The 23,470-nt window shown below is 42.3% G+C and overlaps 1 protein-coding gene across 5 annotated transcripts in view; it reads left to right on the top strand.

Annotated features, from left to right (window-relative positions):
- Positions 1-23,470, top strand: part of XIAP (X-linked inhibitor of apoptosis) — a 362,764-nt gene that overhangs the window by 188,425 nt on the left and 150,869 nt on the right. For all 5 annotated transcript variants that reach the window (XM_069211916.1, XM_069211908.1, XM_069211900.1 and 2 more), the window contains one exon: positions 12,894-12,993. In XM_069211916.1, coding sequence (XP_069068017.1) covers positions 12,894-12,993 — 100 coding nt within the window. The remainder of the gene's footprint in view (positions 1-12,893; positions 12,994-23,470) is intronic.

Below are 23,470 nucleotides of genomic sequence, written 5' to 3'. Positions count from 1 at the left end.
CCGGAGCACACCTGTTCTCCATAGGCGCCTATGTGTTTTGGGCCCTCCTTTGACCTCTGCACCTGACCGGCCCTGTGTTGCTGGTGCGGTGACTTTGGGGTTGCCTTGAACCCCCAATGGTGGGCTGCCTATGCCCAGGAAACTGAACTTGTAAGTGCTTTACTTACCTCAGAATCTTAACCATACTTACCTCCCCCAGGAACTGTTAATTTTTTCATTGTCCACTTTTAAAATAGCTTATTGCCATTTTAACCTATACTGTGTATGTTACTGCTCTAATTCAAAGTTCCTTACTTACCTGTGTGGAGTACCTTGCATTTTATGTGTTTACTTAAAATCTTGAATCTTGTGGTTCTAAAAATAAACAAACAAACAATATTTGTATATATATAAACTATTGGCCTGGAGTTAAGTGTTTGACTGTGTGTTCCTTATTTATTGCCTGTGTGTGTACAACAAATGCTTAATACTACCCTCTGATAAGCCTACTGCTAGACCACACTACCACAAAATAGAACATTAGAATTATCTAATTTTGCCACTATCAACCTCTAAGGGAAAAAAACCCTTGGACTCTGTGCACACTACCTCTCACTTTGAGATAGTATATACAGAGCCAACGTCCTACAGTTGTGCTCTGACTACTGCTGCACCTGTGTGTTTTACTCCTGTATCCTGGTCAATAGTAGAACCACCGTCTACAAAATAGACAATGCTACCTGTTATAGGATCGCCTGTTGCTTCATTTAGATTCATTAGGAATGTAAGTTGCACAGTCATCCTCATCATCCTCAGAATCCAATATAGGAGAGTCAAAAAAGGTTGCAGAATTTATCCTATGATACTTCACAACCTGTGAAGTTAGAGTAGACTTAGCCTTCTGAATGATAGCAAACACTGCATGCTCTGCATGGAGCGTCAAAGGTGCCCCGTGACAATGGGGGTGCTCTTCTGTACTGCAAAGACTGCAATGGCGAGAGCTTGTTCGCAAGGATAATGTCCTCTCATTACTGAATTTAAGTATCCACTAAAATATGCAGTGGGTTTGTTTCCAAAATATTTCTGCGCATCACATCGGTTATCACTTGACTATTGACAAAATAGATAAAACTCCATTGTATAATCAGGAGTTCACAAAACTGCACCATTTGTTATCTCTGTCTTTAATTTCTGAAAAGTCTCCCCATCCCTGGTGTCCAAGTTATTTTGTCATTTCTGTCTTTTGCTTCGTTAATAGAAGCCAGCAAAGGTGCTATTAAAGTCCTGAAATTGAAAATCCATTGTCTCACATAATCACAAAGCCCAAGAAACCTCTGCATTCCTTTAACAGTTTCTGGCTCAGTCATTTGGTGTATAGATGCTGCTTTTTCAGGGGTTACTCATCATCCTGAAGCAGACAGTGATTGCCCTAAATAATGAACTTCCTTATGACAGTACTGAACTTTGACTAGCGTAACAATAACCCCCACATCCCCTGAGGTGTGGGGTGCGCCCGAGATCCAGGGGGCCCGTAAGCTCAGTAAACTGCATGGGCTGCGGGCCTCTAGTCTGAGAGCTCATGGGGGAGCCCCCCCCTATGTACTTTGCAGGGGTGTTCCCTCAAGTTTCATTACACCATTGTAGGCTTGGTCTCTGTATACTTTGTATCCTCTCTGTGCAAGAGTAAACAGAAGAGAGATGGTATTTTTCCTGCACTGCTGTTCTGTAGGACTGCATAGTAGTATGTTGTCAACATACTGCAACAATGTACTGTTGCACTGGAAGTTTGAGAACTCCTTGTTAACCACTCTGTTAAATGCTAGGAGACTCGCAATACCCTTGAGGCTAAGGAGAATACAAATACAGAACCCTTCAATAACAGAACACTTTCAAATAGTAGAATGCTAAAAAAAAAAAAAAAAAAAGCATTCTGGGGCATATTTGTCAGAATGATGGAAGGGTCAGGAACAGTAGGGAATTCAGTTACCGCTACATTGTTCAGGGGACACAAGTCTTGACCCATACGCCAGTTATTACCCTTAGACTTCTTAATTGGGTAAATCAGGAAGTGACTAGGTGATACTCTAGGATAAATTGCGCCTTGATCTAGCAATTCCTGTAGAGTAGGGGCAGTGCTCTCATCTGCTTCTTTAGAAAGAGGATACTGCCTCACTCTAGCTAAGCTAGCCCCTTTTTCTAATTGTGAATGGTGTAGCGGTGCAAAAAAGGCCTACATCTTGGGGACCCTTAGTCTACAAGGTTTCTGGTACTTGGGACAGATCTGCTTCCCTAACAGAATCAAAAGCGCTATTTGGTGTGGGCATCCTTACTTCCATCACTGTCCTCAACAGTATGTCCTCCTGAAGGACTACAACTGTTTTCTTGGAATCATCAGTATCATCAAACTGTTGGTTATTCATTATCTCTCTAACAATTTTTCCCCAGCTCAATGAATATGACACATGCCCATGAGACGTGGTTATGATCACTGGCTGTCAGAGCGCTCTAAGTTGGTGTTACCTCTATGGCCTATATTTGCGATATTAACTCAGTATCAGCTATCCAAGAATCCTGCCCTGTCTCTAATGAAATGTCCATAATTGAAAGTAATGGCATGGTTGAGCCGTCATTTAGGGACCTATCCTACTTCTTCCTATTCCTCCTTGTCCTCCTCTGCTACTTCCCTGTTCCCTTACATTACCCTGTCACTGAGGGGAACTGATGTTGGGTGGTCCCTGGGACCGATCCCAAAGAAATTGCAAAAGTCTGAGTGATGACTGCTACTACAGGTCCTTTCACTGCTTCTTTCTTTGGCAACTTTTGCTGCACTAATTTGGCTGCTGATTTCTCAGTCACCTCCTTTTTGCTTCTTTCTTCTGCTTTGTCTTACAAAAATAGATTATGCGTGCCTGTATCTCTATTCAGGACTTGGCTTCCACTGACACTATGGTATCAAAATGATCCTGCACATTAGAGGGTAACCCTTCCTTTGCTACATTGTAAAATTAAACCGCATTTCCTCCTGTTACTTCCGAACCCTGGCCTATTTCTAAGGTCCATTTTTCCTTCATTCTAGTAAGAAACTGAGTGGGGTCATCATTTGGTTGCCATGATGGAGTCATGAGGGATCCAGTGTCTGGCCTGTCAGGATACGATTTTCTCAGCTGTATCCCAAACTAATGTCCTAACCAAGTTAAAGGGGGATCCATCATATCTTTTCTCAGTGAAGTTAACATTTCTCATTCCAGCCTTGTGAAAAACAGTGTCTGTTTAATCTCCTGTGAGAGAGCTAAACAAACCCTTTCTCTCCTGCTGCAAGGTGATGCTTACAGTTTGCTTTTCAAAAGCTCTAATCCGTTTCCCTACTCCCTCTGTAAGTGGTGGTAAAAATTTCTTGGGATTCTGCTTGTCCATTTGTGGTCAAGGAACATAAGGGGGTGTCCGAGGACCCTTGCATATTAGGGGCAGCTGATATATTAGAATGGCAGTATGTTGGGGATTGTGCTGTCTGGCATATGTTTGCCACAAGCACAAACATTTCTGCATATAGGAATAATTCCAATCAGAATCTCCCTCACCATAAAGAATGTGATGCTCAGCACTCACCATATCGCGTAGATCACAGGACCCTTCTTGTGGCCATGGACTCATCTGTGGAGCTAGCCATTCAGTCCATTCTACCAAATTATCCACATCAGATACAACACTGTCCGTACTATCCCTTAGAGACTATCTCACTAGGGGTGAAATCTGTGCTGCGCACTACTGATTCTACACTCACCTACTGCGCTGGTGTATCATGTAGTATTAGTCCTCCAATAGCCTCACAAGATCCTATCCATGTATTCCCTGAAACCCCTCAAGCTCTGTTGCTCGAGGTTTCCTAACTCTACATATCCTGCTCCCTTTCTCTAGTGTTAGCACGATTAGGCAATCCTATTGCTCCCCTTGTGTGGTCCAAATCGATAAGGGTTCTTTCTTGAGTGCTAATATCATGAGGGAAGTGTCTTGCCTTTGGGGGTTGAAGCATTTCACCCACGTTTGGACTCTGTTCTATTTGCCATCCTTTCAAAACTTCCTTTAGTCTGTCCTGAAAGGTTATCACATTATCCTGCTCTTCTTTCTACTCTTACATTTCTCCTACCCTAGCTTTGTGATAGCCATTCTTGAACACTTTCTGGTGAAGCTATTACATTCCCTGTCTCCTTCTGCCAAGGTTGTAGACTATCAGCAGTCCTATCTCTTTCTTGGGATGCTGGCTATCACATCATAGTATCACCCCTGTCCACAGTCATTACATCTAACATCACCTGCATCTCATTGCTGCGGGTGGACATTCGCACCATAAATACCATCCCTGTTGTGTCTATTCTCTGCAACAAATGTGATGTTGCTGATGAAACATGGGACTGGTCATCACTATCTCCGTGACCTTGCTGCTCATCTCTTTCCTCCTGGGGAGAAGCTGAAACTAAATGAAGTGTAAACTGTGCCTCTAGTTGTCCCAAAAACTGTGAGTCACCCACCCTGACTTGTTGTCTGGGAGTGCTTGTGTGCTTGAATTTGGACATCTGTGGAGCGACATTAGGAATTAATTTTGGGAATTGTAAAGGGGTCTCAACTTGAAGGTTCTCAAATCCCACCGCGGCTTCCTGTAGCTGTATCAATGGATAAATGCCAGGTACCTTGGGAAAAGGTCTCATAGGATCATAAGGTGGTGGCGTAGCAGATGGGATACTAGGGGTAATCATTTTTTTAGGAGTTCTTAGACTTCTCACAAAAGGCTAAGGTGGCTTTTCCTTTCTGCAGTTTGGCTCCTGTATATTTACTTCTATGATGAGTAGCAGTATGCTCTAATGTTTTATTGTCAAATGCCCCTTCTTTTGGCCAGGGATAACTATATTCCTGAGTGGCTTGAAACCACTCCTGGCAATACTTTTGTAATTTTCTCTGATTATTTGGAAAGGTTTTCGGCGTGTGCTGTAAGAGAGTCTCCATAATTTCTCGTATTTCTAACTCTCCTACAATTTAACTTGTATCTGTCTGGTCAAATATTACTCCTACTTTACTTGCAAATCATGTATTAAACTTTATACATTCCGTTTGAATTATGCAACAACAGTACACCTCACCATTACTCTGGCCACATTTACACACACACATTTTTACACACACTTACACACACGTGTGCTCTTGCGCTACATTTTTAAAAACACTTTAACTGTTTTAAAATGTGATTAACCGCTTTACTAACTCTAAAGTTACCTCTGCACTTAGAGAGGATAACCTTTCAAACCATGCATCTTTCAGACCATGGAATGACTTCTGAACATTAAGTTCAGGATAATAATTAGAGTGTTCAAATTGTACATGGAGGTAAAGTTTAGTGACATCAGCCTTTCAGCTGTCCCGCTGTCAAACATTGGAACACTTTGGCACCCCCAAACTTTGAATTACCCACATTGACTACTTCCAACCTCATTTTGGGAATAACAAGTTAACCGGTTATGCTGCGCCTTTCCTGATACTGTGCAACACATGTACACAATCCTGCATGCAATACACTGATGTTTTCTTAAATCTTTATACCGAATATCTCCTATGCTTTCATTTGTGTTTACAGTTGCTGAAAGAGATAAGGCATATAATGTACACAGAAATATGGAACATAGTCTGCATTGTCCTCACCTTAAAAAGACGGCAATCCCCGGATCCTACCCATCCCCCTGAATAGACAGAACTTTGAACAACATGGGGTCTGTTCACCTCATCAAAGATGCGCAATGATCTATGCTGCAGTGGTAGTGGTATTCCGGTGTCGGCCGTCAGGTGAGGACAAAAAGGACTCCAGGGCTGGCTTGCCAGCTTTTGCAGGGTAATGGAAAAACAGCTTTTTACTGTTGCGACAGGGGAGAGTGGCAAGCCAACAGCGTAAACAGCCGGTCTCTCTCTGCTGCTTCACAGGCAGCTTCTTTAATACAAAGTCAGATAATACTTTATTAAAAAATTTCAAACAATGAATCACTACCTAGTTCTACATTCGTTATGGAAAAAATATCATGCCACCTGTGACCCTATGGCCCTAAACTTAATCCTAATTCTTTACACATCCTTTATTGCAGGTCTAACAATGCTTAACAAACTAACCATTCTCTATGCCCGAATACGTGTATTTGTATATGTGCTTTATCATTCTGCTCCAAAGACCCTTCAGTCATAGTTTGTGTACCCTTTGGCTAATTCAGTCTCCAGCTCCTGTTCTTCAATCACCTTCAATCAAATTCTTGTTTAAAGAATACAACAGAATATGTGTAACTACAACCTTGTAAATCATGCATTCTACTTCTAAGTGAACTCTTCACCTCTTTCTCTTTATCAGAGGTATTTTGGCCTGCATGGTTCTTTCACTGTGTATAGCTGAGTGACACTTTGTTGTCTGTTGTTGCACCATGTTTTCACATTTCACATTTCCCATAACATATTCACTATATTACATTGACAAGTGTGAAGGACAGAGGGATCTTCGTGACTTCAGTGAGAATACCTATGATGCAGAACTAGTATTATGAGTGAGTAACATTTCCTTCTGCATCATTGGATTTTAACTGTTAATCATTGTTAGACCTGGCATCCTTAGGGTGGTCTTACTCCAGATGTTTTGCCCCCTGTTTTGTTTCTGTATCTTTTTGTTGGCCTTAGTGCATGGTAACACTGGTGTATCCACAATTGGCATATTACATGTGCATGTAAGTCCCTTGTAAAGTGGCATACCATATACCCAGGGCCTGTAAATCGAATGCTACTGGTGGGCCTGCAGCACTGATTGTGCCATCCACTTAAGTAGCCCTGTAAACATGTGTGATTGCCACCCGGACTTGACATTTAAAACCTCTTGACAAGCCTTAAAATTTCCTTTTCTTAGTAGAGGTCACCCCAGCAGTAGTAGGCCGTAGGTAGCCCATAGGACAGGGTGCCAGGTACGTGAAATGCAGGACATGCACTTTTCAGCTTTTCATTACTGTGAGGCCTGCCCCTGTCATAGACCAGCATTGAGAATTCCTTATAATACCTTTAAGCTGGAATTCCTAATCTGAGAGGAGTAGCTGCATCATGTTTAGTACAATTGGAAAGGTAATAATAAATCCTCTTTACTAGTAAAGTCAGATTTATTATTACTATTTTAGAAATACTACTTTTAGAAAGTAGGCATTTTTCTGAACTCACTGCTCTGTGTACCCACAGCCTATATCCATTACACGTCTGGCTTGGTCTGGGTGACAGCTACACTTGTGCTTGCCCTTCAGATACCCACAACACAGGATACTCAGTGACACCTGCATTCATCTGCATACTGATGTGTCTTCCTTGGGGAGGAGGCTGGGAAGGACTCACACTTACATCTCAAGGAGTAGAGACCAGAGTCCGCACAAATGGCCTGATTAGCTCCCACTGATAATCTGGAGCCTGACCTGAAAGGGGGACCTGTGCACATCACAAGAACTCTTTGTAGTAACCACTCCCCGCCCCATCAAAGGCACTTTCTAATATAAGTACTGGGTCATTGGCCCTCTAAAATCAGTACACTACTGCGCTAGGAGTATTGCCACTCTGCTGTGACTGACTGTTCCCAGGAACTTCTGACTTGCTGTGCTGCCTGCTGACCTCTGCCCTGCAAAAGGAAACCTACGATTCCCTTCTGTGTGACTCCAGGAACTTGCTAGCTTACCCCTGCTCATTACCTGCTTGTTGGGACTACAAAGACCTTGTAAGCGGCCTGGTTACAGCCTCCCCCCATCCTGTTCAGCTCCACCAGCATTCTGTCTCCTGAGAACATGCTGGGTGAGAGGGCATTGCTATAACTAAAGGTGGAAACTTATACCCTGGGGCCTCTTCATGCTGTTTAAACGCCCCATAATCAGCGATTGTGACTCCATTGGCCTCCACTAAGTACAGAGTGCCTCCCTGACAACGGCTGACTTATTTCAACGCCGCACCACAAAATCTTCCTTCAGTGAGTCCCTTGTGCACCCGATCTCAGCGGACCGGACTCTGCATTCCCGCTTCAGCAGAGGGTTTGGCGACGGACATCATGTTCCGGGGCAAGGGAACGTCACCGATAAAACCCAGCCAGCAGGCGACCCCATGAGCCATGTCGTCACCGTCACCACTAAAGTGGTATTGTGAGCGTTCCCCACCTTGCGGCTCCCAGAGCAGTCCAAGGGATCGCATTGTGCCCCACGCAGCAACCGGGGGATATCCCTAAGTGTTCTCCCTTCAAAGGGGGTCAGCCTGCACTCCCCGCTCCATCTGTGGTTACTATTGTGCTCATCATGTGACTTAGGAGGTTTGAAGGATTTCACTGCGCCCCTCGCAGCTGGGTGTAATTCTACGCTGCTTGGGACTAAAAACCTGACCAAAGTAGTACCGATATTATTTCACGGTGCTGCTTGCAGTCAGAAGGACACGTACTGCTCATAAAACTCCAGAGAATTACTGTAAAGACTCCACAAGAAGCTGTGACATTTTTTTATGCATTGCTTGATTTATTCATAACGGTATTGCCTTGATATATATGCCAGTAAACCTCTCTTGACATGCTAATTGTATTTTTACCATTATGGTCTCAGTTTAAATATGTAAATAACCATTATTTTTGGTACAACTTTGTGGAGTCTCTTTGTGGTGTCTCAGTGTTTTTCTGTGAGTGTGTTGCAGAAGTACTTTACACATTGCCCTTAAGTTATGCCTACCTGCTCTGCACCAAGCTACAAGACGGTGGGCACAGGCTAATTAGGGTGTATAGCTGACTTATCCTGACAAGGATTGTGATCCCTACTTGGACAGGGTGCATACCTCTGCCAACTAGAGACCCAGTTTCTAACAGTCAAAAATGTAGAATATAGTAGCAAGCATATCCCCTCTTCGCAGCTGTAAATGCAAGAAAAATAAAACATATAAAAGTAAGGCTTAGAGAGAGCGTAAGAAATCTGGTTACTTACATTTTGCAGAGCTTCTTGACACACTTGAGAGTATCATTTAAAACATTTTCATCCACGCAATTTCTAGTGAAAGTATGAAATTATTTTTAAGTTGCTGTCTTACATATTTCTGAAAGAAAAACATCCATGCGACCTACCTGCAGCATCTACAAATATATATAAAGATGTGTTCCAGGGTCCCAATTGATTACCAGTGGCTGAGATGCATTCATGCAATCCATCCTTCACTTTCTTGTATACTACAGTGTGTCACCCTAATTGGGCTAGGTGATCCCAGACGAGAGTCTCATGCTATCAGAACTCCTTTCAGAAGGCCATGGGGCACACAGGGGTTACTGGGCTCAACTGTGGTAGGTTGTGGCCTTTTACTTCTGATATCCCTGGGCCTGACCTACTATGGAACATGAGCACCCCCCTCTGCTCTTGACTGTCAGTGGTAGATGTGAACTAGCAGTCTAAGGCTCTCTTGGGGTCATGGGGTAGGTGTGGATACAGATTTGTGAACATAACTCATACCTCAGAGCTCGTAGCAGTAAAATCACTGTCCAGTCGAAAACGTATTTTTATACTAGAAAAGCATTTTATTGCTCACTCTACTCATGCAACGGAAGGTTACAATATTTATAAACAGCAACACATCCCTTAAGATCAGGGCTCTAATGGATTCAAGAAATTCTTGACCCACCCACTCCTTGCAATGTGATTGGGGTTATTCCCATTCAGTGGTGGCCACTTCCAGGTAATGCTCGCTAGGAGGCCTCAACTCAAAAGTCTACTCCGACTCTTAGCAAATATTCAAAAGTATCTTGGGGCTGTAGTTCTCTTAGCGAGTCCTTCAGTGCCAGATAGGCCCATACACAGTCATACCCACTCCAGTTGTGGGGGTGGGATGGGGGCGGGGGTGGCGAAGCATGCAGCATCCTCCAGAGGTGCCCCATCTGTGGACACTTTAACAACTCTGGTCCTGCTGAGGTAGTCGACTGCACACAGGAGGTGCAGCAGCTCTCAGCAGGCACACGTCTCCTCTGAGCCTTCGTGGTCAGCTCCAGCTATGATGAGAAGTGTTTCCCTGCTCCTCTTGCGACGCAAGATTCCATGATCCCAAGAAGGGGGTTGAGGGGCTATTCTGATACTCCTGATATTGATCTCACTGATGAGATGATGCATCCATGGTGTCCTCTCTTGATCCACGGGATCCGGTCATTTTCAGTCTTCAGTGCTTCTTATGACCCATAGGTCACTACTGCTCACATTTGTCGGGCTGAAGCCCAATCTGTAAGGCACAATTGATTCGGACAGCCTCTCCTGGCATATAGGCAGGCCACTAGAATTATGCGGCAGGTGAGGCCAAATCATGCAGCACAGTTGACTAAATTATGCATCAAGAAAAGGCAAATTATGAGGCACAATGTGGTACATTTGGGATAGTATTACTTCATTATTTAGTCATTTCATCACTTGTTAACGCTGGGCATGGATTATACATCATTAGTGTCAGTTTAACACCCAAACATAGCAATAAACAACAGAAAATTGATCAGTCAACCTTTGCAAAGGGCCTTTCACTGTGCAGCAACACTTGTGTTTTGAATAACTTTGAACCGTTTGAGCTCGTAACAATTTAATTTTGTTAAAATATGCAGATTATGCTGTAGATGGTGGATTATGTGACAAATGCGGCAAATCCATAAATATGCAAAAAACGGACCTATCAATCACATAATTTGAGTGGTCCTGCATGTACAATTTCCTCACCACTGCCACCCAAGGCATCTGCTCTCACCTCATGGTAATCTGCACCACTGTGGCGCTTCCTAGCATACACAGTTGCGCTACACTCCTACTCATGCTATAGCCCTCTTCAACAGGCTGTATCTTCCACGGCGTCCCTTCCTAGCGTATGGTTTCACCTCAATGGTGCCTTACAGCCTTCGTCCTTACCGGGTGGCCCTCTCCTGACATATAAGGGTAGCCAACATGAATCTGCACACTGCTAGCAGCCCGATCAGTGCAGCAGCTGTCTTTTCACCTCGCATCAGGAAGCCTCTCGACATGGCTCCTCCCTAAACCTTGCTCCCTAGCACGCTCTCTTCTTTCTCACAGTGCACACTGGTCTTGGCGAGCAGACAGGTGCTGGTGCTCCAGGGCAGGTGGTCTTGGTTTCCTCGGGTAATGCCCCCCTCACCCAGCTGGGAGACTAACAGGCCTTGGCCCCCAGGCCTGATCACAGGCAGAAATCTTGCAGAGCCTTCCCTCCCCATGCAGCCCAGCTGGCTGCTTCGCAGATTATTCATTTTTGGGGACTCCAATTCCCCTTCCTTTAGTCTATTTTCCAGACACCAAAAGTGATACTGGGTCTGGGTCTTTGAGGCATTATGTTGAGGTTCTGCTTCTTTTAAAGTGCATCCTTCTCCTCTCGCTCATGGAAGGCCGTCTGTCACAGCAGGAGATACTCCAAAGCTGATAGTCCTACAGTACAGGCCATGGGTCCACACCTGGAAGCCAGCCACAGTGAAATGTTCATAAAAAGGTTAATTCTAAGATTCCCTTATCCGACCCATATCCTTCCTGAGATGTGTCCAAGCTCCTTCCTTGTGATCGTTCATCGACTCAGTGCACCCTTTGAAATATACAAGGGAGGTTTCTCACCACACCCCCCACACCTCTCTCCCTCCTTTTCTCCCTCCCTCTCCCCCACCCCCTCCCTTTCCCTCTAGACGTCTCTCTCAGGCAGCAATACTCAATTCTGTCTGGGAGGATTCCTCTACCTTCGCATGTCTTAACTAGTCAGGCCTCGACTTCCCAAATGGAATCTAGGGTCCTCCATGTAATGTACCATTACAGACACACTTGCTCTCAGTGTATGTACACAGCACACACAATGTCCAGCACTGTTAAGGTGAGTGAGCCTGTTGGCCCCACTCCAGTGATTCAGACTAAAAAGGGCCTTTTCACTTCTACTTGTCACTACACGGTATGCTGCCATCACCACGCTCGTGCTGTGTAACTCCTTGCGAAGGAGTAACCTTCCACCATTAGGAAGGTAGAGCTTTGGGCACCCCTCCAGGTCCATCAAGCTGTCAATCCAAGAGACAGACCAATGGTATGGCATATACATATGACTCGTGTTTGCCTATGACAACAAAAATCAGCATTAGGGATCCTGACAACACTATAGTTAGGCTCTCAGGGCAGGCTTGCACATCCATCACCTTGCAGAGGACTTTTCCTTCCTAACTCATGCACAGTGTGCCACTGGAACCAAGCCATACCTGGCTGCTGAGCCCAAATTAGGCCAAGATATGTCCTTGGGTCACTTGTTTTCAAGTTCAGGGAGGATCTGGCCTGGCAATTCAGTTGGACTGTTCCCAGTGGAGCAGGTTCAAGACTGATCTGTATATGGTTGGATCCATTGCTACGTGACATGGTGTGCAAAATAACAATGGATTGGGCTGCGATACCGAGTGATAACCAGTGGCTGAGGTTAATTCAAGCATTCCATCCATCACTTTCTTGTATACTACAGCACGTTTGTTTTGTAGTCACACATATGTATAGTGATTAATGCCTGCGCCTACAAAATTACACGGCCACTGTTGACTGTGTCATTGTGTCTTTTTTGCACCTTTTTTTTCTTTTCCTTTTGCCCTAGAAATGCTTTTTGCCTTTCAAAATCACCAAAAGGCATTTGGCAGAGCAAATAGGTCACAAAAGTGAGACTTATTGGCTTTGCCACTACGAGTTCTAAACTGTTTAATTGAGGATATCAGTAAAAATATAAACATATTCAGTTGTTGGTCTATATTGTTTAATTACATGGAGCTTTTTCCTTTCTCCGTAGCGAAGGCAAAAGACATTTGTAAAACGTAAGTGTAATTTGTCTCAAAGTTTCTCATGTACAATGTTTTCAATTAGGCAATGAAGACTCAACCATGTGTTTCTACTGCGGAGGAGGACTGCAAGATTGGAAACACAGTGAAGACCCGTGGCAGCAACATGCCAAGTGGTTTCCAGGGTGAGTTATTTTAATTTACCTTGCCTTTTTCCCAAAAAGGTCACTATCTTCTTTGTTGATGATAGTGATGCCACCAATGAAGTAATTTTTGATGTTACTTGTGAAGTTATAAGCAAGAGCATTGAAAGAGTCAAGTTAACAGGCTATAGCTGCAAAGCGGTTAAGATTCATTTGAAGCACATTAGTCCAGTAGTTGGGCACAAAAAACACTTACGGCTGCAGGCTTGGTATTCATTATTATATTTTATTATATTTAGTACATTGATTATTTTATTGGTAGTTTGATTCCATATGACTGATCTATTTCACATTTATTGCTTTTATAATAAGTTTTATAACTGTTTTTCCTTTTAAATTTTTTATGTTCAGTGCTCTTATCTTAGTAATATACTTTTTAATTGTCTTTAGTTTTTATTTTGCAAACATTATTTACAATTACCTATTTTGCATCTATTTTGTTGTTTAGTTGGTATACAAAATGTGAACGGAAGTGCCCCAAAATTGAGAAATATGAGGAGCTCTCTCTCCTGGTTCTGCCCAAGAACAATTAAACCCAGGCATTCCCCGTCAGCAGTACATATCCTGTTTTGATTGTGCATAAGGAAATTCCTTACATCTAGCCAAAACGTCACGCATATTAGACGTTTCATGGGTCACCATTCCAAGTATTTAGGCGGCAGTTAAACACATTAATCTGCGAGTCCCAAATACTTTATTTTATATAACCAATTGCAAATCAAAACCCATTTAAACAACCACTTACCATTATGAGGTCGAATGAACCTTTGGACTCAGATAGGTGTGAATGTTTGGCTCTGAACAAAACAAAGTTAACAATAAACAAAACCAAACAATACCATCTTTAATCAACATTAGAGTCAATAATTTATACACACCATGACCTATTTGGACATGAATCACCACACCAATTTAGTAATGTTCAAACATTTATTGTTCTTTAGATTAACAATGCTAAGATCACTTAAATCAAGCACAAAACCAATTTATATAGATACTTGAATAAGACAGGTTGACCAAACCTTCTAAAGAATCTCAGCTTTGGTAGAGTAAAAATTATTAGGTACTCAAGAATCACCACACAGAAGATAAGCAATAACAGATGCACAGTTGAGATTGAATACATTGATTAACACAGATGTATTATTCACAATCAGTTATATGCGCAGCCAAATTCAGAATGTGACATTCTAACTATTACTCTAATTAGATTAAGCATGTTGGACTTCATGCAAAAGGAAAAAGAAGACAAAAATTAATTTGGAAAACATCAATCTATAGCGCTAGCAAAAATAGTGGTTGGATTTCCAGAAGAGAAAAACATGTAAACCTGCAAGAAGGACAAATGCTCACAGTATATTATACCTCTCCTTAATGGGTTCAGCAGGCAGCAAAGTATTCATCAGTTGAGCCTGTTCTGGTCATATTCAGTGAACAGTGACATACAGGGAAACAGTTCAGTAATATTTGGCCATATTGCATCTGAACTGTAAGTGGTACATAGCACATTATTTCACTAGCAGAAATCAAAACACATATGAACACAGCAAATCACAAAACAAAAGCTCTCAAGTCTGAGCTTCAGCAAGAAAGAATAAGTCTCACTTCAACAAGAAAGAATAAGACTGCTCTTGAGCAAGAAAGAATAAATATGAACGGATATCACCCAAACCTTGCATTACTAAAGTCCCAGAAAATAACTAGCTACTCTACCATTGGTCAGAGTATGAAGTGGTAAGGACAGAACCAATTAAAACTAAAGCATGTTTTGCATTCTTGTTTTCTTTTTCTCCCCCATTGGCTCAGCTTCTTTCATTGCCATCACCAGTTTCGTGTTGCAGAGATAAAATGTTCCAAACTAAATAAAACTACTGAAAACCATTGTTCTCTGTGGAACACTGTCTAACAGGAACTAATAAATGTTGCAATATTAATACATTTCCCTCTACGTCAGCAGGCTGCTTCAGGATGGACTGAACATTGGCAGTGACGTTCCATCCAACGCAGTAATTTCTAAACATCACATTATTTAATCTGAATTTGCTTAACATAGGCCTTTTCAAAAACACAGTATAATTTGCAGTATACATTTTATAAAACTAAACTATTTATTTTCTGAACATGTAATTCATTTTTTACATTATTCTGTTAGTAAAACATAAAATATATTTAATTCGTGATTTATTTTCATTTTCCAATTATTTGTCATTTATCAGTGTAGGCCTCATTTTCATTTCAGCATTCACTTTTAAATGCACGTTTTTCTTTCAGTTAATCACTCATTTTTATTAGTAATTTTCACACTCTAACAGTGTTTATTGACAGTGAGTTTGACTGTCAGAAATCGCAAACCTTAGTGTGTGATCATGCACGGACACCTTTAAGCGATTGCAAAAATCTAGCGACTAGGAATCGATTTTCAGAAACTGTGAATGTCTAAGGGCATAGTCTTTGTGTGTAGAACGGGTTTCTCTTTATTCAAAAAGTCCTGATAGATGGGTAAAGCACCAAAAGTGAGTCAGTGAAGTTGTATCCTCTGGGACGATTCAAAGTTTTATTTACGTTGTGGGTTAAGTCGCATAGAACGTGAAAAACGGGTTGAAATACTTTTACATCATGAGATTTTAGATTGATTCACCACCCTTGCGTAAGATTCCTTAAACACTTAAATCAAATGAAAATAGGTTCACCATTTTCAAATTATTTTTCTAATTACTTTGGAAGTTGCATACTAATTTGTCATTAGTTTTCTTCCTTAGACATCACTTGACTCCTATGTACAAGAATCATTAATCGCATTAGAGACTTGCTACCAAGACAACCCGGGGTGGGACTACATCCCTCAGGCTCCTCTATTTCTCCTTGGGGCTTATAAACAACGCCTTTCTCCCGCTGCGCGGGTCGTGCCTGGGCGTGTGCCCGGGGGAAGTACTCGACGTAACTGTCTTTCGGTCATTCACTCTGATATTCTCAAAGTGGCCAGATGTAGCCCCCTGGGGTCAAATTTGGTTTTATTTCTGTCTGTCTTGCTGATATGCTACTGGCGGACCAACTCATGGATTTTGCAACACGTACACAACTTTTTGGGAATAAGAGAGGGGTTGGCATTAGTCTTGCTTCAAATCCCCCTTGTATCCGCCCTACCATGTTCTCCAATGAGTCAGCTTCTGCTCCTGAATGTGAACCACTTGTGGTATCCAAAATCTCTCTTACACTGCCAGTAAGTGATTGGCTACATACCAACCAGGAAGTATGTTCAGGTGTTAGCCATGGAGACTAGCACCCGAAGGGGGAGGTTTGCCCTATCCCTGGAGTTGATAGTCAATCCTGAGATTTCAATAATGACATGGAATTTAGCTGGCCTTGATAGGAAGCTTGGGGACAAAGAGTGGGTTACTTATATTAGCAACTTGGGTATTTGCCTCTTCCAGGACACTTGGGATGAAGAGGACATTTACATAGATGGGTTCTTTTCTTATAGTACCTCAGCCCAACCACCTGAGAAGGGTCTAGGTCGTGCCAAAGGGGGCTTATTGGTGCTCTTAAACAAGAACTTGCAATGTGATCACCTGCTTTTAAAAATAGACTCAGTGGACCTATTGAGAGTGCAATTTACATTTCATCTGGATCTTAAGATCATTTTAATTAATGTTTATGCCCGATCTGTCTCTCGGGGGTCTGAGTCTCAGACTTTAGTCCAACTGTCAGAATTCCTAGATTGCTTGCATCCGTCGATCCTTTTGATAATAGCAGGTGATTTGAATTGCACCTTTGAACCTTCCTTTTTAAGTGATGGATTAACGGATGAAGACGACGAAATCTGGGGAATCCGACAGTTAATGAATAATTGCCAGTGTACTCGCTCCTGTGTGGCATCCCAGTTGGCCTCCTTATATCTAAAGTTTGGACTCAGGGCCTTTAATGGTCGTATGCTCTCTGACCTAAATACAGCACCTACTTTTAAAGGAGGGATGTCCACTAGTGTAATTGATTATTTTCTAGTGGATGTTAGGTTGTGGCCTTCACTAAAAGATATGAAGGTGGAATCTAGGTGTGAGAGTGATCACAATCCCTTGCTTCTTACCTTGATTGGGTATGTATTTAGGAGATCCCTGAACTTACAACGCACAGCAGTTCCTACCCCATTGTTGAATAATAATTACACAAGGGTTTGCTGGCCGAATGTGCTGTCTAATCCCCATTTGATAAATGGGATTTATAAATTGTTTATTGAGGAGATGGTAGTTTACGAGGAATATGAAGCTGACAATATTCCCATTCTTAGTATCCACGAAGAGATATCGAAGAAATTGCAAAGGTTTTTCTGTAAAAAGTCTATCTCTAATGAAACCCTTCGATGCCATTACGAACAATAACAAATGGTTTAATGAGGACTGTGTTAAGGCCAAGTCTGTATTAAAATCTGCTCTTATATTTGGCTCCCAATTGAAGATACAATCTGCTAGATGTATTTATAAGAAGGTTTTAATGCAAGCAAAAAAGTTATGGGAAGAATCTATCTGGCAGGGCCTGCTGGCCGCAACTAAAATTAATAATAATATGATGTTTTGGGAGCTATTGTCCAAAGGACAAAGAGGGGGCAGGAGGTGCATTAGGCATCATATACAACCTGAGAGCTGGGTGGATCATTTCACCCAACTCTATGGTGCTCCCTGTAATATTTCAATCTGTAACTCTCAAATTTGTGGTTCTTTTTTCCGTTGTTGGCCAGTTCAAGTGATAACCCAGACTTATTTTGCCTGGACATTTGGATCCCTGAGGACCCTATTTTTTCCTCTTTAGAGGACACTATAGCTGCAGTTAATTCCTTAAAATCTGGTAAAGCTCTTGCCCCAGACAAGATACCAGGAGATTTATATAATCTGAATTAACCATTTGGTCCTGATATATAAATTTGATCGCTAATAAAATTGCTGCTGGCGGTGTAATTACTTGGAAAGGAGCCGAAATACCTCCCATTTACAAAAAAGGTAACGCAAACTCTCCAGCCAACTATAGACCTATTAGTCTTAGTGACAATCTTAAGAAAATCTTTGCTAAACAGTTGCTGGAGAGGCTGACAAGTTGGGTCCAAGATCACCAGGTCCTTTCCTCGTTACAAGTGGGTTTCCGCCCTAAAATTAGCATGATAGATCAGGTCTTTAGGCTTGTGCTTTTATATTGGAAATATGTGGTCCTTGCTCAGCAAAGCCTATATGTTGTCTTTGTGGATCTTAGATCTGCCTTTGACTTGGTCCCATGGGAAAAGCTATGGGAAGTATTACATAGACTGGGTGTTCCATCTAATATGGTTCTCCTTTTGCAAAGGTTGCATGAAAACACATATGCGCAAGTGAGATGGGGTGATCAAGGAGAGCTGACAGAAAAAATTCCTATTCAGAGGGGAGTTCGTCAGGGTTGTGTTTTGGCCCCTATGTTATTTACCCTATTTATTAATGAGGTAGTACAAACCCTGGCTTCTTGCCTAAATGATGCTCCCACATTGAATGTGCAGAAAATTCCTATACTACTCTTTGCTGATGATTCCCTCTTTATTTCCAAGACCCCTATGGGCCTACAAGTCCTTGTTGACAGATTTACATTTTTCTGCATAGATTATGGCTTGGAGTTGAATGTTAACAAAACTAAATAAATGGTGTTTAGTCCTGGTCCCCGTAGGAGATGTACCATTAATTTGGATGGGACCCTTTTAAATAAGGTTAGTACTATAGACTACCTGGGTGTGAGGATATCATGTAATCTACATTGGAAGGACCAGATCAGTAAAAGCGTGGGGCTCCTTCAGCATAGAGTGGCCGCTATCCTGCATTTCTATAAAAGTTCTATATCTAAAGCTGTATCTCCAGCTATTAAAATCTATTTGGCAAAGGCGCAGGGTGCGGCCTCTTATGTTGCTGAACTATGGGGGTTTTCTGAGAGCCAACGATTATCTGTGGGAGAAAATAATTTTGCTAGGGCTTTAATAGCGTGTCCCCGTAGTACACCCTTGATCCCAATGTTTTTGAATCTTGGATTTAATCATATAGCCGATTTGATAGCCTTACGACCCTTGCTTTTCTGGGTGAGGATCCAGACTGTCCCGGAACTTACTGTATACAGAGATGCCCTCCTTGATTTATTAAGGAGACCGAATGTGGCCACTATCCCTTGGGTTAAATGTGTATCTAAGTGGTTTCGCACTTTGGGATTGGGAAGCTTTGGGGAAAACCCACACAATTTGGAAAAATCTCATAAGACTAATTTGAAAACAGCCTACTGGTCCTATGTAAGAAATAACTCTATTTGTTGTAAATCCTATGTTCGGTTGACCAATTTATTTATTGATTTTAAGTGGTACCCCAAGTTTGAACCGTATTTAGATCTTATACCTGATTCACTGGGGAAGAGCCTTTATGCACGTTTTCGTTTTGGGAGTCACCTGTTGCTGTCCCTATCTAAAAGCTGGGGATCCACTTTACTTTCTGACCTTTGTCCAATCTGTCATGGTAGCCCAGAAAATGTAGAACAATTTGTTTTTTTGTCCTGCCTATTCCTTGCCACGCTCAAAATGGATTTGTGTAATGTGCCGAGATTTGGGTCTGAGTCCGTGTCGTACAGCTATAAGAATTTTAAAAAGTGATACCTCCATTTTTTTATTTCTTGCAGTTAGCAAGTTTCTTGTGGCCGCTTGACATATATACGAAGTCATTTTTTAAATAATCTTTTATGAATTAAAATTAGGTCTATAAGTATTTTAAAGTCATGAAGTCTAAGATGTATTTGTTTCATGTTTTTTAAAATCTGCATAAGTTTTAATTTTGAATTAATTGTATTGATGCTTTGATGGTTATGATGACCGAATAAAGCTTGTTGTTGACTGAATCATTAATCCTATTGTTGTACTTTTGTCATCACTATGATTAATTGGACTTAACATAATTGCTCATGTTATAATTTAAGTCTCTGATCCACAGTATTTCCAATCTTAAACAACCTTTATGACCACAGGATAGTCGTTTCTGCAAAATATTCAATCAACCAGTTCTTTAAGTTTCTCCGCATCCAAATCTGCATTTGTTTACTTTTTTCACAGGGAAAATAGTAAATGGCTTTCCCTACACATAAAAATTGCATTTCATGGGGTGCTGTTCCATACGTAATGTAAAATGTAATTAATGTGGAGAAATGCCTTGGTAAAGTTTGGGAATAGCCAACACGTTATCACTTTATGGGCATTTGTCACATTGGCCTCGCCACTTCCCGTTCCAGTCTTATGGAAATACTATCTTTTCATCATCATCACCTCCTACGCCGACGACACCCAACTTGTACTCTCCCTCACCAAGGATCCCGCCAGCGCCAAGACCAACCTACAAGAGGGTATGAAGGACGTCGCAGATTGGATGAGGCTCAGCCGCCTAAAGCTGAACTCTGAAAAAACGGAAGTCCTCATCCTCGGCAACACCCCGTCCGCCTGGGACGACTCCTGGTGGCCCACGGCCCTCGGCACCGCACCGACCCCCGCAGACCACGCCCGCAACCTCGGCTTCATCTTGGACCCTCTTCTCACCATGACCAAGCAAGTCAACGCCGTGTCCTCCGCCTGCTTCCTCACTCTCCGCATGCTCCGTAAGATCTTCCGCTGGATCCCCGCCGACACCAGAAAAACCGTGACCCACGCCCTCGTCACGAGCCGCCTGGACTACGGCAACACCCTCTACGCCGGGACCACAGCCAAACTCCAAAACCGCCTGCAACGCATCCAAAACGCCTCGGCCCGCCTCATCCTCGACGTACCCCGCAACAGCCACATCTCCGCACACCTGAGACACCTGCATTGGCTCCCAGTCAGCAAAAGGATCACCTTCCGTCTTCTCACCCACGCACACAAAGCCCTCCACAACAAGGGACCGGAATACCTCAACAGACGCCTCAGCTTCTATGTCCCCACCCGCCCCCTCCGCTCCGCTGGCCTCGCACTTGCTGCCGTCCCTCGCACCCGCCGCTCCACGGCGGGTGGGAGATCTTTCTCCTTCCTGGCGGCCAAGACCTGGAACTCCCTCCCCACCAGCCTCAGGACCACCCAGGACCACTCCGCTTTCCGGAGACTCCTAAAGACTTGGCTGTTCGAGCAGCGATTAACCCCCCCTTTCCCCCCTAGCGCCTTGAGACCCGCACGGGTGAGTAGCGCGCTTTATAAATGTTAATGATTTGATTTGATTTGATATCTTTTCCATTTCTTCGCACAGTCTTCTGGCTTGCGAATCTATCCAGCTGGTAGATTTTCATCAGTAGTTTGTGGCATTTGCATCCTGAAAATGCCCTTTATTCTGACCTGTCATTTGAAAGCACAAATGGAACTTAGACTTATGAAAGTATTACCTTAAGCATTCAAAGAATTAGCCTGGTAATGACGTTGTACAACTCTCCAGGCTGCCGCTGAACCAAAGTAGTCTGGTGTACTTTTAAGGTGTCACTTGTCAGGCAGAACCAGCTGTCTGGTTGTGAAAGACCTATTGTGAACTTAAGTTGGGCTTAAAGTTTATTTACTATTGGTTAGCTTTATTGTCACCGGCTTTTTGTTTGTGTGAGTCTTGCTTCCTCTTCTGTGTTTCTCTTTGTCCCTCCCCTGGATCATGTTCCATTGCTTACTTTTTGGGAACTACATTTTTCTTTGCCGTTAAGCACTCCATAAGAGTGCATGTGTTTTCCAGCTGTATTCTAGTGTATTTCTGCTCCAACCTGCCACTGTCCATGTTGTTCTCTCTCTCTCACCCTTGTTCTTCTTCCCCTTGTTCCCCTTTACCCTTATGTTTTTTTTTTTTTGTTTGTTTTTTTCCTTTCCCATTGCTGTACTCTGCCCATGGCATTGCTTTCATGTTTGTGTACTTCTTTTGGAGTCCTGCTTCCCCCTCCCATCCACCTGTTTCCTGTCGATTACCCTTCTCCCCGTTTGCTGCCTACGTTCCCATCCGATCTGTTTGCTTTCAGCTTCCTTCCTCCCCCACCGCCCGCTTCCATTGCTTCCCCCTCTTACCTGCCCATTCTTAATTACTGCCGCTTCCCACCCGGCTGCCTGTTGCCCACTTGGATCTGCTCCTCGGTGCTGCCCTCCCCCTTCCTTTTTAGGTTTCACCTGCACAGCGCATGTACTGTACTTGCAAAGTTTTATGTAACTAAAAGGAATTCTTTAAAGGGACTTAAAACCCGCCCCTACTTCGGCCCTTACTTAACTTAACTTCCTGTTTGTTCACTTAAGCTTCACTCCAATGTTTCTTGAATTTACTTTTATTTTTATTGGCTAGCAGGTCAATTTCTTCTCTTCTTGTCTGCTTTCTGTTCTGCCTTTGCTGTCACGTGGAGTGTGCACGAAGTACACCTTCCGCTTTTTGGTGATTGGTAACTTATTAGTGTTTGTACGCGAAAAACATTAACTGAAAGCAAGAAAATTTGCATTGAAATGTGTGTAAATATGTTGCCCATCTTGCAATGAAATATTGAGTGCAGATGTAAAGCAAGCAGCAATTGAGCTCAATATATTGTGTTTTTCATTAAATAATAATTACATTTCTGATGAATTACAGTTGTAAATATTAAAACTATTTGTGTGTTTGTTTATTAAATTATCACTCATTGTTGAAGAAAAGTCATTTGTATTATTGGACAACTATATATTTCGAATTGTTATTCTTTCAGTGACTTAATAACAGGCAGTCTGTCTGTTAAAGTGCTGTTAACTTGCAGGCTCTAGGGTCATTATTTGCATGGTGCAGACGATGCAGTGGCACCGGGCCCAACAGTTGTCAGGGCTCCTCTTAACACCAAATATTTTACTACTAAACAGGTAGTCACAAATGCAGTAATCTTGCATGCTCTGGGTCTTTATTTGAATGGTGCAGAAGATGCAGAGGCACCAGGGCCAAAAGTTGTCAGAACTCCTTTAAACACCAAATACTGCTTTATTTTACTAGTAAATAGGCAGTTGTAAGTACAGTTATCTTACAGGCATTCTGGTCATGATTTGAATGGTGCAGCAGGTGCACTGGCACTGGGACCAAAAGTTGTTATAGCTCCTCTAAGCACCAGATATTGCTATATTTTACTACTAAATAGACAATATCAATTGCAGTTACCTTGCAGTTAAGAGTCGTGATTTGACTGGTGCAGTAGCACTTTACTAACTGCACATTAGTATACTCTAAATACAATGCCATATTAAACAAGGTACAAATTACGAGTTTGGAATATTAATTCAACATAAATCACAACATAAACAACTATTAACGTTTATCAAATTTAAAACAAACATTATAACCTTTTTCTGATATTTATAATCCAGTTAGTAAGATAGAATGCAGAAGAAAAAACAAAGACTAAATATGTTGGCTTTGCCAATGCTTGTTCATTTACCACAGCATTTCGGACTTTAAAGAAAATATGAAAACTGTGTTATTTTGTA

This window comes from Pleurodeles waltl, chromosome 2_1, assembly GCF_031143425.1.
Source record: "Pleurodeles waltl isolate 20211129_DDA chromosome 2_1, aPleWal1.hap1.20221129, whole genome shotgun sequence".
NCBI classification, from domain to species: domain Eukaryota; kingdom Metazoa; phylum Chordata; class Amphibia; order Caudata; family Salamandridae; genus Pleurodeles; species Pleurodeles waltl.
Note: the sequence above shows the minus strand (reverse complement) of the source record. Positions and strands in the feature narration are given on the sequence as shown.